Source organism: Megalops cyprinoides, chromosome 1, assembly GCF_013368585.1.
Source record: "Megalops cyprinoides isolate fMegCyp1 chromosome 1, fMegCyp1.pri, whole genome shotgun sequence".
Lineage (NCBI taxonomy): Eukaryota > Metazoa > Chordata > Actinopteri > Elopiformes > Megalopidae > Megalops > Megalops cyprinoides.
Window position 1 is genome coordinate 39,778,771 of NC_050583.1, and position 19,009 is coordinate 39,797,779.

General features: G+C 42.0%; 1 protein-coding gene across 1 annotated transcript in view; it reads right to left on the reverse strand.

Moving 5' to 3' along the window:
* Positions 1 to 19,009, reverse strand: part of LOC118785469 (potassium voltage-gated channel subfamily H member 4-like) — a 52,199-nt gene that overhangs the window by 8,343 nt on the left and 24,847 nt on the right. Inside the window, exons 5-11 of the mRNA XM_036540172.1 lie at positions 9,535 to 9,775; positions 8,762 to 8,919; positions 7,855 to 8,062; positions 6,578 to 6,772; positions 6,086 to 6,285; positions 3,904 to 4,153; positions 2,527 to 2,741 (exon numbers count right to left, since the gene is read on the reverse strand). Of these exons, the coding sequence (XP_036396065.1) occupies positions 2,527 to 2,741; positions 3,904 to 4,153; positions 6,086 to 6,285; positions 6,578 to 6,772; positions 7,855 to 8,062; positions 8,762 to 8,919; positions 9,535 to 9,775 (1,467 nt within the window). The remainder of the gene's footprint in view (positions 1 to 2,526; positions 2,742 to 3,903; positions 4,154 to 6,085; positions 6,286 to 6,577; positions 6,773 to 7,854; positions 8,063 to 8,761; positions 8,920 to 9,534; positions 9,776 to 19,009) is intronic.

Sequence of the window (19,009 nt, forward strand, 5' to 3'; positions counted from 1 at the left end):
AAAACTCTATGATATGATATATTGTAAAGTTCCGGTAGCCTACATTTCAGAGTGCTGGCAATTTCAGTGGACACATCCCAACACAGATCAATACAAACACACTGGGAGGGCGCCTCGTCTTTTTTTCTGCAGACGTTGCTTGGTACCACCAGGGATTCTAAGCCAACAGGTGGTTCTAGTGTGTACTGGAAAAAACAAGGTATGAGAGTAAAGGACCCAAAGAAATGTGTTTTTTTTCTGGTTGGAGTCCTCGGTATACTGATGTCGAAGTGGGCCGATAATGATCTTGAGGTAAACGGAGAGATTAACTGAGGAACGAACATGACCGGATTTAACCTTTGTGACGTTACTTTTTAATGGGAACAGGAGTCCTTGTACTTGAACTCCCGCTGATAACCCACATTAAACCATCCTGTTGAAGTTTCAATTCCCTTTCGTAGCTTCAAACTAAAAGATTGGCGAGCTCAGAGACTACAACCAGTGTCCTCTTGAGAGGCACTTTCTTCATTTTTGGTTTTGCTGCGTTTGAAGAAAAGCGCAGTATTTTAGCGGGGCGGGAAAGAGGCAGAAAGAGGCCGTGTCTTTTCTGCAGCGTTTCTTCATTCTGTCATTGCTCCGTTGGACGCCTGGCCTCGCGCCAGACCACACTTGTAGCAGATGGTAACAGCGAAGCGCCCGGAACATTATTGCTGATAACCCAAAACTAAATACCAGATTACACGTTTTTTGAAGATTAGCATTTCTCAACACAAAGTAGACATTAATTTACATTAGTTGAAAGTCCTGCCCTTTCGCCGCTGTTTTGTCGCTTTTGCAATATTATCCCACTGCCAGAACTTTTTAATTCCTTATCATGTCGAGCCCCAGCATATTTTGTCTCTTTATCCTTTTGACTAATTACATGACCTTTTACGTTTTTCATGTTGCTATTGCCGAATACCCAAAATTTTGAATGAAAGGGCTATTTCATTTGAATATCTGAATGAATTTTTCATTATCTTAAAGCCTCAACTTTTAGGATGTAGAAAATCGAACGTGGTTCGTGTCAAAATAATACGCTTAATGTTATCATGCAGGTGTGTTGTATTTTACGAAATTGATAATATCAGCAAAAGTTTAAATATGGGTTAGTTAGCTTTCTGCAGTTACTAGTCAGCAAATAAAATTATTTGTATACCAGTATTGTTCTTCATCGAATAGAGGAACCACTCTAATAATCAATGCAAGCAGTAGCTACTAATAATCGATACTGCTAAATTAGCAATAATGCCGTCATTATCATCTTGTAGTGTTATTTTTTTAGGTGTGAATATAATTTTCTTAATTAAAATGAACTTGTGTGATGGATTGTGGGATACAAGATCATTAGCCAAGAAATACCAGTAGCCTATTGAATAAAACAATTAGTCGATTAATAATGCGATTAAATGTATGCAATTATAGAACGTGTTTTATGGCCATAACATTTGCCTTATAGCGTGCTGAATTATGAATGTGTCAACATCTTGTAATCAAGAAAGAGAACTGAAGGGCGAAGTGGCAACACATCACAGAAAAAGGAATACTTATAGTGTATAGCAAACAATGATCCAAAACGATTATAATTAGCTAGTTAAACGATTGCTTTCTACAAAAGTTTACACCATCTATTCATGATTTGTGAAGACCAGACAGCAGCTTTCTTTAAAGACGCTTTCTACTTACATACTGATGACAGACTGTGGTTCTAATTGGCTGTAAGAACTTGTATGTATTTTTGAAAGAGTAAAAAGGGCAGATTGCATTATTTTATTGTGTGTGTATACACATCTCTCTCTCTCTCTCTCTCTATGTGTGTGTGTGGTGTCTATTTTGTGGACATGACTCTTAAGCCCTTGGGTGTAACACAAGGAGATGCACAATGAGGGTCAGGCAGCAGGGCTATGGTAGGGCTAGGAGGGGAGTGACTGGTCTCATCATGGAGTACAGCATTCTGCCCTTCCACCCTGTGTCCCTTTGAGGGCCACTACTGGAGATTTACCCGCAGGTTCTCTGCCAAGTCATGCTGACCCCAGCATTCACCCACGCACAACCAGCACAACTCTATCGTTGCCTCCAGGGGGCATCAGCTTTTTGATTCTGCTCATGCTGCTGATGCCTCACAATTTTATTTCACACTGAGTGCCAGTATCAGTGTGATAGGATGTTGCTGTATGTAAGTGGGACTGCACATTCATTCTTGTTGTGAATGTGTTTGTTGCTGTAAGTGATCAGGTGTCTCCATTCTGATCCCAACTTGTTGCCCTATAAAGGTTTGTATGTGTGTATGAATATGTTCACATTCTTGTTGTGTGTGTGTGTGTGTGTGTGTGTGTGAGTGTATCTGTGTGTGTGTTAGTGCGTGTGCATTTGTGTGAGGTGTGCAGTTTACCATTTTGCATTTCTGTGTAAGTGTATATATTTATATGTACTGTATGTGCGTGTATACGTGTGTTGTGTGAGGATGTGTTTGTGTGTGCATACTGCATGTGTGTGTGCAAGTCTCACCTCTGCTTCACTGCCTTCTCTCAGATTGTAAGTGAGGTTGTGGTGGATGTCAGCAGTGAAGCGGCTGGCATACTCCGGGTACAGCTCCAGCACCTCGCGCAGTGCCCGCACGCTGATATACTGAAGGTCACAGTAAGTCAAAGCCTTCACATCCGCATTGGTCTTAATGACCTGCTCCTGGGCTGGCAGGTCTGACCCAATCAGGTCCCCTTTTCCTGGAACAAGGGCAGCAAGTCAGACAGAAAGAAATACCTCCCTATAAAGCTTATGGCACATCAGCACTTGGTGAATGCTTAACTGATTACCTTTGCAGATCACAAGGTCAGACTCTGCTGGCCTTCCTGTGTATTTCAGGATACACAACCCTTCCTTGACCTTTTTTTGTCCCTTATCTTAAATTCCTCTGCTTTTTCACATACTCTCCCAATGTCAAATTGTACTCAGGAGCAAAAGCCCATTTCATATTTTGTATACTTAGTATTTCAAGTGACTTCTGTCTTGAAATGCAGAGGGTGGCCAGTGGAGTCAAAAATCTGATGTATATGTCTGCATTCAGTTAAGGTGATCAAAAAGTGCTATTGCCATTGACCATTCTGTTCACATAGTGTTGTGTGCTTGTGGAAGACTTTACCCCATTCATTCAGGCTTTTTATGCAATGAGGTTCATCTTATTTAATGAACGTCTGTAAACTCATGATATGGAGTTAATATAGAGAACAGGAATATGGTGGTATTCTGGTCAGACATGAAAACAAATATTCCACAAAGTGTGTGTAAATGAATCGAAATAAATCTATATTTTGTTCCCACATGGTTCTGTCCAATGAAGGGCACCATATGACACAAGAAACAACATAGAACTGGAGGATGTGGACATATAGCAATACTTCTTGGAAGAAAGGAACCTTGACAAGTTTCATGCAATTTGTGTTGGGACTTCAAAACATGGTAAGCCATAATTAGATGACATTTTGCATATTGGAATGGAAGCAATTGGATAAAAATAATTAGGAAAAAAATGTCTCGCCCTGGAGTCTGCTGTTTTCTTGATTCAGAAATTCACTTTACATCTAATTTAATTGGCTCCATGCAGCCTGTAAAGCATCAAAGATAAAAGTTCAGGCAAGGTTTTGAAGTATACCGGCGCTCGACTCAGCCAACAGCAGTAATGATGCCTGAAGCGGTTATGAACACTACTGCTGTGCAGCCAAAAAGCCCAGCAATAATACCTTAATATAGCTTTCCACTGAATATGTTATAAACAATACATAAATAGGTTTTTAACTGCTTATATACTGTCTAGTGGTTTTACGCAGTTTATAATGAAAACATTTTAGTTTTAATAGAAATAATAGAGAGGGAATTAATCAGACTGACCCAGGATGGCCAGCACCATGCTGTCCTTCAGCACCTCCAGGGAGCCAGAGCAGACGAAGTAGTTAGCATGCAGCGCATCACCCTGGCGGATAAGGTACTCCCCAGGGGCACAGAAGGAGGTCTTGATGTGCAATGAGAGGGAACGTAGACACCCCCTGCTAGCACACTCAAAGATGGGCAGCTGCAGAATGTCCTTGTTGAGGTGCATGGCGATGTCAGCACGCAGCTCATCGGGGAAGTCATGCAGGAGCTGGAAAAAGGAAGATGAAGATCCAGCAATCCACTAACCCCCCATCAAACAAGCTGTCATAAGGACAGCAGTGTGCCGTGGTAATCAGGTCACTGCAAAAGCAACCAGGAGGTCACAGGATCAGATTTCAAGTAGAACGTAGCAGTTTGAAACCAGGAAGCATCTGTTTTAATATGTGGGAGAATATTTATACAACCATAAAGAACTTCAATGTGATTTTCTCAAGTTTACAGTCACAACTGACAAGAAGAATTAGCTACAGTGATTACCTGCTGAAATGTTCATGACTTCCTATCAGTGAATAATTTATGTTTGAACTGTTGGTTGGGGTGTAAATGGTGATATATCTGCCATGATGTACTTTTGAATCTGTGCTCCTTGAATCTCTGTCATAATCACCAACAATGTCCCACTTCATTTTCAGCTCAAAAAAGTGTTCAGTTCTGTTGCTGCAAATTCAGATTCAAGTCCAGAAATATCTGTGTGCATTATATAATGCATTTTTATAATGCATTTCTCATATCCCAACATGAATTCTAAGCATATTTGTGCTTAAATAGCTTTTAAGTGAGTATTATACATTTTAATGTATAATTTTAACAAATTAATAAGTAATTTATAAGTAGGCAAGAGAAAGAAATAAAATAATAATCAGTTAAAGTAATTTTAGCAGAAATGTTAGCTAGCTTTGGCAGTGTGGCAATGCTATTTCAAATTTGCTACTTTAACAGGCAACAGTAGTACTAATGTATGAAAATAAAAAAAAAAAAAATAGAATAGATTGAAACAAATCCTACCCCTTCCCACACTGGAGCTCAAGACATCAAGCTACAGTAACATTCACTCATCTCTGCAGTCATAGAGTGGGTGGCATTACTTTAGTGCCAAAAGTTGAGTAAACATAAAACAAGATGGTATTTAACATGTGTATTCATTCATAAGTTTGTGAAGTTGGCTCGTCTTACCCAGTTTTTGTATCCCGTTTGCGCTCAAAACTCTGTCTACTGTCATATTAGCTACTGACATATTTTATATTGGCTAGATGATATTTAGATAACTGATAACAAAAGTGACCATTCAACTAATATTTTGCATGGTAGCTCAACACCCAGGATTGTGAATTAACCAGCATTTGTTGGTCAGATTTCATAACAATCTGCTGTTGATTGTATTTCAATGGTACTTTAGCTAGCCAGCCATTGTCTCTTTCTGCCAGAAGTACAAAGTGAGCTATGCATCACATCACTGCCAAAGTTGTACTCCATATCCTGATATATCATCAAATCACGGGCTTAACAAAAAAGGGAGGATGTATGGGAACACCATAAATTATTGCCTTAATATTATAAAATAGGAAACATGTTTGGAGTGAAAATGCTGGGTTTATTCCTACTAGGGCTGTCAACGTTAACGCGTTAACGCTCGTTCGCGATTAATCGCGAAACTTTAACGCAAATTAGGCTACAACCTAGTTTGACCACAACTTCCTTTCGTAATTCCAGCGCGGATATTTATCTGGCTGAATTACTGAAAGGCGTGGCAAACGAAGATGTGCTGAACGGCAAATTTCGTTTTAACCCTTTCGCATGTAACTTATATTTGTTATGGTATGTAGCGCGTGTGTTACCTTATAGGGTTCGTTATGTTTTCATTTGTGTTATTAAGTTTCTTATATATTTCAGTTAGCATTTGCTATATTTTTAGAGTTAACGCGTTTATGTTTCGCGTTAAGGCGTTAACGTTGACAGCCCTAATTCCTACATTATTTTGGCCTGAAATACATGGATATTTTCAGTATATCAATGAAGTCTCTGGAAGAGGTGATACTGTTTTACAATGGAATTTGGTTTTGGTCATACCCAGCCCCCTTTCTATGATGGATGCTATTACTGCTTCAGTCATTTTTTCAGAAAAAAAAAGATCTTACTGTACCTCATTGGCATCGATGCCATTGTTGACAGACCAGGTGGTCTGGAAGTACTCTAGCATTCGTTGTTTGAGCTGCTGGGGCAGCCTGTGCACTCGGATGAAGTCCTTCAGGTCCTTCATGCGGGTGTGGTAGAGTGAGCGGCGTGAGTACATGCGTTGGATGATGGCCGTTACATTGCCAAAGACCACCGCATGCATCAGGGCTGAGGAGGACACATGGCACTCAGTCAGGTGCTCACCAAGCCTCACCCAGGATGTAGAACAGTGAGACCTTCCTGGACTGGTTATCTAAAAGCTACTGTACTGTGGAATGCAACATCATAGGAATTCATAGGAATTTCAGTCCAACAATAACTTTGCAGGAGCTCTGAAGAGGTCATACTAAAGTACAAGCCCTGACAGGCGTTTGTATGAAGCTCCTTTCTACGCACCAAGGCTTCCTCTAAGGCAGGTGTAGGTGAGCTGCCCCTTGGTGCCATGCCATGCTGGACTTACCCCCTATGAGCATGGTGCAGATGGAGAAGATTTTCTCAGCGTCTGTGTTGGCGCAGACATTGCCAAAGCCCACGCTGGTGAGGCTGCTGAGGGTGAAGTAGAGTGAGGCGATGTAGGCGCTGCGCACAGAGGGGCCGCCCATTGTGCTATTAGTGTAAGGGGTCTCCAGCCTCTTACCGAGCTCATGCAGCCAACCTGGAAAAGGAGAGAGGAGGCTTCATGAATTAATTGAGATTTTGTGCACTTTATCACTTGCCTGCCATCACTACAGAGTTTGAGCCACTTCAGACATGCTTCACAAGTGGACCAAAGAATAATAAGACACAGGAAGGAAACTTTGATCCCCTTCAACAGCTAATGCACTCCAGAGTAATCAAGATGACAGTGCTGGAGGCTTACATTCAAAAGCTCTTAAGATGAGAACTGCAGAAAAGGCTGAAGCTGCCACATCATGCTTGCTGTGTCCAGCAACTCTGGACAGCAAGAAGCTGCTCCTTGGTTCAGATCCTCAACACACAGAACAGGTGTCAACAAACAATTAATGTGAAAGGTGCTTTAGCAGGCCAGTTGCAAATGGCATTGGCAAAGCTGAAGCGACCCACCTGGGAATGGCCAGAATTAGGTTCTTTCAAAGGGGAATAAACAAGGCCCTGCTTTAATTACTCTCTGTGACATGAATCTCCCCCCAGGAGAGAACTGTAGAAATCTGATGAGTCCACTCCAGCCCCTCAAGCCCAGCACTAATTGCAAAGCAGTGACACTACCCAACAGGTCACTGCAATTAACAGTGATGGGAACGCAGACCGTGGAAGGTGAAGAGCAATCATGCCTGGCTACCTCACTCCGGGAGTTTCTTGGCAAAAGGTGAAAATTCTATTCATGTTTATAGCAACTAAAAATCTGGCAGCAGTTCAGTCCTGTTGTTGCCTTCCTGCTGGGCAGGTGCCACTGAACACAATGCCGTATCAATCATTCAGTCGCTGGAGGGTGAGGCAGTTTTCTAATCCCAGGGATAGGCAATCCTAGTTCACTGTGGCTCTGTCACTAAAACTTTGGAAAATGATTTAAGACAAATGGGAAGTCTGTACAGTGTTCACCATATTGTAAGCCTTGACCATATACACTGAAATAGACCACAAATGCTTTTGTGGACCCTGAGAACATGCATTGGCTTCTCCTTTCAATCTGATCATTGCTCATACCCACAGGCATAGCCTTGATAGAGAGGGAACTCCAGAAGTCACATAGCAAGAGGGTGCAGCCCCCATTTCACTCACCAATGTCCCAGGTGTCAGCGTCATTGCTCTCCATCTCCTTGCGGCCAATGACGTACCAGATGCAGGCCATCCAATGAGCCAACAGGGCGAACATGGACATGAGCAGAGTCAGAACCATGGCACTGTACTGAGAGTAGCGGTCCAGCTTCTGCAGCAGTCGTAGCAGCCTGAGCAGACGCACTGTCTTCAGCAGGTGGACCAGAGATGTCTGGGGCGGAAAACACACACAGACAGGAAGCCAGTGACCATACAAGCTCCATCAGAGCCCACAGGGCAGTGAGACGGATGAAGACCTCTGGGACCTATGAAATGAGTTGAAGGTAGCAGCCAGTGAAATGAAGTGCTCAATACTTCCGCTGAGTAAATTCACTTGTAAAGAATAAGGCTGACCTTCTCTTAAAAACAAAATAAGGTTGCTCAGAGAAAATTAGCCTAGAACGCAAAAATGCATAAAGGACTGGGGAAGATTTAGTTCCAGTATTCTGTGAAAACATGTGGATTCTAATTTTAAAAAGCTGATATGATATAGGCTTGCAGGAACTAAGATTGTCATTGTTCAAACACCAGAAACCTGCCATATTTCAAATAAATTGTGGAAGGTGATGTGCCTTATTCTTGGCAGTCAATTGCCCTGAACAAAAGAACTGTGCTGAACCCATCTCAGGGGTCTGAAATATTTCTTGTCTATGAGATAGACAACTGCCAAAAGCAGGTTGAGACAAAGTGAAATAAACAAGAATTACACTTGGCAGTGGGCAGTTTGAAGACCTACAACTTTTCCCACACATTTTAGATTTTTTGTGCTTGTGTTTGTATGTGTGTGGGTGTGGTGTTGTGTTGTATATGTGTGCAGATGCGTGTCATTTGGTGTTGTGCATCATGAAATTATGACAGACTGAATACCCACCACCGTGACATTGAATGCATAGAGGAGGTCAAAGGGCAGAGCAGCAATTAGGTCCACAAAGAACCAGGTGGCAGCGTAGTGGATACAGATGGAGCGGGCATCATACACCACCTGTCCAGACTGACTAACGTAGGTGGTGCGGAAGTTGAGGATGATATCTATGGAGGAAGATAACTTCAGTCAGGCAGCAATTTGAATGAACATAACAGATTACAATGTAATGGTAGGTTCAATTACAACATTGCTTAAGGTATCCAGCAGTTGCCTTCCACCATGATATGGTTTCAGTTTAAATAATTTTTCCATCATACACAGTATATTCTGAAGAATTGTGCTCTAAAGATGGCTTGAAATAAAGTAAAAAAATAGATCTTTCTGAGTCTTTGTGCAGATATAGAAAAAGGCAAAATACCAGAACCCTGTCTTCATTAGCGTACTGAGGTGCACTAGAAGGACTAAACCAATAGTACCGGTATGCTGGCGTTAAAGTGGTGGTTTCAAAACCTTAGTAGCTATAGTGTGACTGCATCTCAGTTGTATCTCATGTTTTACAGCATCCTTCATTTTTGGGGGCATCTGTTTTTTTCTCAGTGGTCTCTAGTATCCCACAATGCAGCCTTCTACTGTTGGAGGTTAAAGTGAACGCTTTCACTCTCTTAGAACACAACCACCAAAAAACTATTGCTGTCCTGTGATTTAATCTGTTTTATCCTTGGGGAGAGGACCACCACAAACCCACAGCAGTGTGGAAACTGTGAAAACAGGCCTCTCACCCAAGATGAAGAGCATCTCCACAGCGATGTCACTGACGATGGTGCTGCGAGCGGCAGAATCCAAGTCATCATAGGCAGTGAAGCACACATTGTAGGGCACTGTAACAGCCACGTAGAAGGTGGCCAGCAGGATCATCCAGTCCCACAGAGCCTTGGAGACACTATAGTGCAGCAGAATGAAGCGGGACTTCTGCACCGCTGCCACCTTATACTCTGGGAGTGATGGCCTCTCGAACACATTCTGGAAAAGCAAGTGTTCCATAAAATATTACCCAGTTGCGCTAATGTCACTTGTGAAAACACTGGAAAAACATGCAGTCTCCTTTTCTCTGTTAAAGCCTGTAGTGAAACTTCATTTGATTTAACACAAAACATATCAATATGAAATGACATATCCACTATCACTTATCACTATCACTTTTCTCTGCATTTAGAACCGGGAATTATACCTGGAAGTCCCCAAATTTAAATAATTTGCTTACTTATTGCTTGGAGTAATTTATAAATTGTCCATGTAATCATTCCTTCAGTGTTTAAGCAATCAGGTACTGTTGTGCTCTATGCAAAACGAGTAGAGATAGGTAAGGGAAAGCAAAGGAATAGGAGAAGGAGGAAGTAGCAGGGGTAGGCAAGAGTCAACATGTGGGAATGAGGCTGAGGAGGACTGTGATTGATAGAGCTTGTGACAATAGAGCAAGGTTTCTTTGAATAATGGTAAAATATTGGTAATGTGAGTTGCAAACTTGAACCCAGTGGTGCATCTTTTGCAATCTCCCAGAGAGCCCTTTTACAGCATGGCTCCATGCTTTTGAAAATGACATACAAGCTCTAGAGAAGAAATGGCAGACGCTAAAAGGAGAGAGCTTCTCACTCATTCATTCTAGAGTCTATTTTACAATTGTACATTTTGCTTGTAGCAGATGGCAAATACAACATAGCAGTGGAGACACTGAAACTGTTTGCACCAACAGTCACTGAAAGGCATACATCTTGCCAGTGGGATTAAAATTCCATTGAGTCTTCTGTTCACGATATGGCTGTGTTGAGGGAACCTCCACTTTCTGTAGGGTCAAAACCCACACAAAAAACTGCAGTCTTCCAGAGGTAAGATTACTCCTACATGATTTATGGCTGTGCTCCCTGCCAACTGTCCACACATTCAGGGTAATTTTTAATAAATATGTTTAAGCTTCAGTTGGCAAAAGCATTTTCTGGACAACAAGAAAGGGGAGAGAGTCAATCCTCCTGTCCCACGGAAAATCCCTGGGAAATACATTGATTCAATGTATGAAGTGAAAAATATAAATAAGTGAATGTAATATCACTGCAGACACAATGATTAATGGAACACTCTGTTGAGATTGTGGCTCATTTTAAGAACAATGCAAGAAATGCCATGTAAATATCTGCAATATTGGCAAATATCTGCAAGCAGTTGGCATGTAACATTGCAGGCTTTGGAACCTGGCCTTTATCCATGACAAAGCAGAAACGACCAGTGGAGAGTGGATAGCGGTCCTTTTGTCTCAAAACAATTCCCTTGACTTAAAGGGGCAAGAAAACTGGCATTGGCAGAGGCGACAGTGTAATGAAGTATTAAATTGAATTTCCCCTGTATACGTTCTGAAGCCGCCAAGTGCCATTTTCCCGGATAATCTCCTTAATGAGTCTCCAATGCTTGGAGAGCCTCTGCTCTGCAGGATAATTGGAAGGATGAGATTGGTGATTGCACGCGAGGGGCGAAGAAAAGTGCTGCACAGTGACAAATCCATCTGTGCCTCTTTCACTGTGGAAAACGGGAGATTGTCCCGCTGATTAATGCCGCATGTCTTCAATAGCCACGGATAATGTGTGGTTTTAATAAGTAGGGAGAGTGAAGAGAACATTGCATGATCAGTTCCTGAGTTGTGTAGGAGAGCACCATTTTCTGACTTTGTCACTACATTTCCAAAGTCCAGGGTATTTGCCTTATTTGTTTAAAGGCAGCCCAGGAGACAGGCCTTTAAATAACAACCGCCTCTGCCCCTTTAACAGCCTTTCAGAAAGATGCAGGAAAAGCAAAAGCTATCTTTTAATTTGGCTTACATCACAGGGGTCACATCACCCCCAGTCACCCCTCCTCCAGTCGCCCACAGGATCTCAATGATTAGAGGGACAACACCGCCACATGTCATTCAGGCCCAAGCAACTACATTTGATCTTTGCACTTCATTAAGCTTTGCCAGCAACGTGGCCAGCGGATCACATGGTGGGCAGTTCAAACGCTATCCAGTCCAGCTTTGGATTGGGAAAGAAAATTCTGAGCTCTAGTTAACCAGAAAGCACACTGTCTCTAAATGTAGACTTTCCAGCCCAAATCCCTCCAGACCTGCTTAAATGGAGATGGCAGGAGTCCAACCACTTTTGTTTCAACTCCTCTTGTTTCTTGTGTGTTTCTACTCATTCATTCTTCCTATGCATATATCAAACTCTACTTTCTGGATTTTCAAAAGAATTTGTCTTGACTAACATCTCAAAGGGACCTTCATGAAGGCTTACGGGTGACGATGCATTTCTTTCAAAGGTCCTTACAGAAGACCTTACAGTACATCTTAAAGAGTAACAGGCATTTGTTCAGTTATCACTCTTTCCCTCTAAGCACTTCAGTGAGGCAGATAAGGTTATGGGTAACAATATCAATAATAGACATTAAAACAAAATTAAGATAATCTTGCTCACTGCTGTGTTAACCATGTTCCTCTTATTATTATCCTACCATTTATTCACACATTCCCTTTCAAACCCCCATCGACATCTGCAGTTAGACTCTTACATCCACCTACATTCTACTGTTGATAAATGTGGACCTGTCTCTTCTATAACTTTTCAATACCAGAATGAATTACCCACCAACAGCAAAACTGTGAAGTTTCTCGGTTCCTTTGCTTGTCGCCTTGACACACCTCTTTAATCATTACCTCTTCATTTTCTGTACACTCTAATTTCCCCCTACCCACACCTCAGAGGATGCCTTAAATTTACCCTGCTCTTGTAACCCATCATATTGTCCTCTAATAACCCATTATTTTTTCAGGAAGATACAGTTCCTCAGCTTTACCCTTCCCTGTATTAAATTGCTTCCATGTGAATTGTACTTCCATTTTAAAATGTCTTATATGTTCTGTATTTGATCAAATGAATAAATAAATAAAATCACATGAATAAATAAATAAAATTCCATACACTGTTTAATATCACTGTTGTTGTTGCAATTATCTCAGCCATTGTAATTTGCCCTGAACAGTAGCATTTTCAGACTGACATAAATGACAATAATGATAATAATTATAATAATATCTTCAAATGAGTTGTTTCCCTTTGTGACAGAGGGCCTTTGAAGTAGTGGAGGCAAAGAGAGGCAGCACTTATTTGTGGTTGGCTTAATGTAACACATGAACGGTTTGAGCGGATGATCTGTCTGACACCAGAGGAACCAACCTCCACTGAACATCATATCACATCCTTGTCTTTTAGACAGCCCATACTAATGCACTCACACTTGCATAAAAACCAGGTCAAGACTAGAGTACTCATTTGAAATGGGTTACCGTAGATTACATAAAAAACAGGGGAGGGTGCACAGTAACGTGATTCTTGGCTCAGAGAGGCTGTGGAGAAAAGGGCCATGGTATGAAAAGCAAGCCATAAAAACTGATGGCCTGGTGTGTGATTTCATAACATTGTGTTCTCATCCCGGGCTTGAGGTAGCACAAAGAATATAGAAGTACATTTTCAAACAAGAAATAAACCTACATAAAATGAAACAAGTTTATATCACTCTGAGACAGAAGGTGCAAATTGCTGCAGTCCATTCCTACTACACAAGTCATACTAGAATGTCTGACATCATCCATTTATGTCAATGCAGGTGACAGGGTTACATTTGTGGATGGTTTGAATTTAAAGGACTCATGGGACCAGCTTTGAAATACAGAGGAGGTATACAGCAGTGTAGCATAGTGGTAAGGAGCAGAGCTTGTAGAAGAAAGGCTGCTGGTTCGATTTCCCCACTGGGGCACTGCTGCTGTACCCTTGGGCCAGGTATGTAACCCAGAATTGACTGGGAGTAAATATCCAGCTGTATAAATGGATAACGTAAAAACAAAAGAAAAAGCGTAACCTGTGTAAGTTGCTCTGTATAAGGGCATCCACTAAATGCCACTAATGTAATGTAATGGTAGAATATGACATGGTAAAGTTTTTTCTGTATTGACAGTTTTTGTAATTTGGTCATTATCCATCCAGAAATTTTATCCAACTGTTTGTCAACTACATACCTCTCTATGTGAAATAAAGTGCTTCCCAGGTCGACCACTTACCAAATCGAATACTGTCTTACATACCATACGTGTCATCTTCTCTCACTTTTCTCATTTAACAACCTACATCGTATTGATCCTGTCTGCTGTCATCAGACCACTTGCATGTACTTTGTATATGAGTGGGCTGCCATCCAACCTGTCACTCACTGGGATCTGTGAAGGGTCGACAGCTGACTGCAAGCCTGCATTGACTGTGTCCCTGCATCAATAAGCTGTCATCTCATTTACTCTCAAAACAATGCTACTACAGCAGACTGATGTCCTGTATCATAATACCAGCCTCAAGACACTTCATTCATCTTCAATCCTTGACAGTTTCAGCCCTTTTGTGTTCTTCACCAAGAGATGTGTTCATATCATAAGAGAGGTACACAACTGCATTGAGAAGATCCTGTGAGATCTGAGCAACAGGGACAAAGACAAACTCGTACTCTTTATGCTCACACGGGTTTATGCATGTAGTCAGCACCAAACCGTACAGGTACTAATCTGGCTTTCACTGCCTCTGGCTCATGGTGGCAATGTCTGAGCTGGAGGTTTAATGGACTCCAGCTGGGTGTGGGCAAACACTTCTCAGGATCCACCACAATTACTTTTAAAACCCCTTGCAATCATACAATTAGGTCTACACGTTTGCTGTACATTAAACTAAATCAATTATTCAGGACTATTAATCGCTATAGATTGACAAGCAGCAGTTAATCACTTTCTTGTGCTGTAAAATAAAAAAACCCCACCCCACCTCAAAAGTAGTTAATGCTGGCTTGTATTAATTTTACCATGCTTTAACTGGGAGGCCTTATGCTTTGAATTTTACACTAGTCAATTGCAGCTGTCCCAACTTGCAACTTGCCAACTACCTGGAAATTATTGGTGAGAGTTATTTTTTGTGCAGATCTGTCAGTTATATGCCCTGGGATGTGTCCTGTGAATTGTATTGGTAAGCAGTGTGTCTGAAAGGCTGAAATCGCCCTACATTACTGCTCTGACACTCGGCTTCTTTAACCCGACACTGTTGTCAGGCCTCTATCTTCAGGGACAGGTGCTCAGGGGCTGATCAAAGCACAGGACATTTCTGAATACAAGCAGACTGCCAACCTCAGCAAATAGAGATGTGCTGCTTCGTTCTATTCAGAGACGCGCTGATTCTAAGACAGCTTATTATTTGAACATTGTTTGCTGGTAGAGAATGACCAGCCATCAGTTCCTTCCCTTATGGCAGAGCAGATTGCAATTGTGCTCTTCTGCTTGCGCCGTTAGATCCAAAGGCACACCAAAGCTCATTTCATGAATGCAGTCCCTATGATGTGTTTATGAAGGCAGATTGCGCTAATCTGACCATTTAGTTGCATCCTTTGTCTTATTCACAGAATTCACACCTGCCATGCTCCAAAGGCAACTATCACATGGACTTGCTTGGAAATTAACTGGCCAAACACTCCTGCTAGATATATTTCCCTTGGTTTTTTTATCTTTTCACATTGCTTTCACTTACTAGTTGGGGACATTCACACTTGTGCACACAAATGCATGCACACATGCACACAGACATCCTTGAATGAGCAATGTCTTTTTGCATTTCATATTCTTTTAATCTCCCCCTGTTTTGCTTCAGTCTGTCTTACTCTCTGCCATCCAATGCCTCAAGGAAGAGAATTATACCGTTACAGGTCTGTCAGTTGGAACAGAGCTTATTTCTCACACACTCACACATATGTGCATGTGCCCATACCCGCACACACACACACACACACACACACACACACACACACACACGCACTCACGTATGAGTTGTGTGTTTGTACCATACTGCCTCCAAAGTTCTAAGCGCTCTTGTCAAATCTCTTTCAGCTGAAGCTGTGAGAGGTGGGGGAAGGGGGAATTCTGAGCCAGAATGTAGGTTGTAACAGTATTTCTTATAGAGGTCATATACTTTAAATAGACACATCTGCAATAAGAATAGTTATATGCTGGTTTGTTCTGAAAACCGCTGGAACTCATGCTTCCCTCGGTGACTGCAGGGAGAAGAGTGACTTTGAGTCGCTCTAAACATCTGATATCAGAGGGGATTAACCATATATTTCTGTTGGACAATTCCCCCTGCAGCCTGTCTTTGAGTAAAAGAGCAATCCATAGCATCAACACAGAGGTCCCCAAGACATTATCTATGCATGTGGGATTTTTGGCATGTGCAAGGCAGATACAAATCCATCAAGAACAAAATAGCTGGAAGTTTCCAGTGACTGGGCATAGTAAAATAAAGAATGATAATGGATTTTCACTATGACTGTGAAGGAGTTTAATAACTTCCCAGAACTCAGTCTGGGTCTGTTGAAGGCTTATTGAAAGAAATGATAAAGAATGGCAGTCATATGTATGTTTACTTGACATTAAACCATATATGAATAAACTGATAGCTGGGACTGCCTTGCATGGCTGCATGGCCCCCTGGGCACATGTGATGTACGTGAACCTTTTCCCAGTGCTTAAAAATGCATTTAATAAAGCAGGGTGCTTGGGCAGCAGTTGCTGTGGCCGCGGGTGCTGTGCTTCTGAATGTCAGCCCTGACTCCCAGCACAATCTTAGTAACAGATTGAGCCTTCAGAAGGAACTGTGAGGAGCAGCTGGCTCCTGCTCCCCCCACCATCCCCTCACACACACTCGGACAAACGCGTACAGACGCACACACACACACAGACACACACACAAACACACATACAGTACACGCACACACACACATACACATGCACATATATACACATGAGAACATACTCAGACACATGCATACATGTGCACACACGCACACACACATACAGCAGGCATACAGACATACACACAAACACTCAGATGCCTACATACATGTGCACAACCACCCAAAAAAGTGCACACACATATCTATATTCACATGTGCTCACCCAAACATGTGCACACACACACACACACACACACACACACACACACACACACACACACACACACACACCATCATATCACCATCAGCCAAGTATTCCTCTGCAAAATATATTTCACAGTTTATTGACTGCCATTTGGTCCCACTTGCTGTCTTTGTTCATTTCCTCCAGGTGCGCTGACATGTACCGTGACCAAACTGTTTTGCATTTGGCCAGAGGCACTATTTACCAAAACTACAGCAGATAAAATCGCATGCCAGTTCAAACTGATGAGATTTTATAAACTCATGAATTAACTGAATTCTAGAAGTCATGGACAAGTGAGCTACTAAAAATGCTGACCTTCGGGCATCAAGACAATGGATGATGAATTTATATGTTTTAATTACAGAGCGCCTCTCTAAGTGCTGCGAGCCAAAAAATGACAGAGTTGAAAGACATAGAGAGTGTCTTTCCTATGGTGTTGTTCTGTCTCAGAAATGCAGCGAAAGGAGAAGGTGTGACATTGCGGCTCCTTTGTGGTGCGTCTCCTCAGTGGCACCATCTGCTTGCAGGTGGGATCGGAAGTGCAACGCAGGATGAGGACAGACGCAGGGGAGGGGGAACTCAGGAAGGACCAGGTGGGCTGGCCTGAAATGTGCCTACTGTCCCACAGCCGGAGGGGTGGCCTGGTGAGACATCATCCCTGATCCAAGAACCGGGAGAGAGGTGGCCATATTTGGGCTTTTGGCTGAGCTGTATGTTGACTCGTGTATTTCTGTGGGATGTCCTGAGGCACAGAAAGCCAGGCTCCACTGTACCTGGTGTACAGTACAGTGGAGCTGTGCAGTAAAACTAAGTAAGACAGTTTTAACAAAACAGAGCTTAAAGAGGCTTTGTGATTCCTCCAGGGTGTACCTTGATTGCCCACCTATCTGAAATGAGCATGGTCATGTTATGGGACACTGGAGCATGACAGATCAGAGGACACAAGACACAGACTGCCCTGCAGGGGATCCAGAAGACAAACTAACCTTATGCACCTTACACTTCCAGCTGTTTTACAGCACATGTGAACACCAGGCAGGATGCTGTTTAGGGAGAATGTTAGTTAGCCACCTAAAAAAGGACACCATTTAATTTCCTTATTAAAGGAAAAGCAGAAAGGTGGTTACTAAGGTGGCTTTTTCATCCAGTTCACATGCTTGAGTGAAAAACTTCATTGTAATGGAACTGCTTTGCACAGGGTGACATAGATGTGACATTTCATTTTTGTGTGTGAATGTGGACACGTGCCTTTCATCATCCCACCTCTTGTTCAGTCTCTGTGTTTTTCAGTGATTTCTTTCAGGTTCATTTGTCCATTGAATAGCATGTGAAAACGTGTGCATGTGGTATTTTTTGTGCTTTTTTATGAGTTGATGCTTGGAAGCTTTGCAAAGGCATTCAGTCACATCGATGCATCATATTCATCACATAACTCATGTTACATGGGAAAGGAAACAGGCCAATAAAGGTCATCAGAAAAAAACTATGCCTTCTTTTGCTCAGACTGAGTGACTTCAATTATTACACCACAGCTTCCGTCCCAAAAAGAAAGAGATCGATTTCACACCAGCAAACACAGAGGGAGAACTGCACCACGGTTTGTTTACAATCAACCAGAGACCACCTTGTGCGCTATAACTTGAATCTGTGTTTTTTGTGAGTCAGTGTTTTGGTGTGCTCCGTGAGATTAACTTTTCACACCTGTAAAAAGGATCTGAGCATAACCAAACTCTTGTTCAGAATATCTCTTTCAATATGACCCAATATGACAGCCAACTAAATCAAGTCCACACTGGCTGAATAAACAGGCATTTAGTCACACTGAAGATAACTAACATGAAGGCATTAAAGATGCTGAAAAAATACTGGAGTGCATTATACTGCTAAGCTGCAGTCACTTTTTAAATGATCTGTCCCCGTTTAAATGTTTCTTGTATCTTAAATGCAAGTTAGTAGTTGCTCTCAGCAGAGGAAAGAGATAAAAGCTTGTGAGTCTGATTTTCATACTGAGGAAGAATTAGATGTTCCCATTCTAGACTTTTATTTTTCTGCTATTTGCTTTCCATGTTTGAATCAAACATGAGAACTGATAGCCAGCGAACACACACAAAGAAAACCTTGTTAATAGAAGTGCCCACCACCTGTGACCATGTCTCAGTTGTGTCTTGGCACTG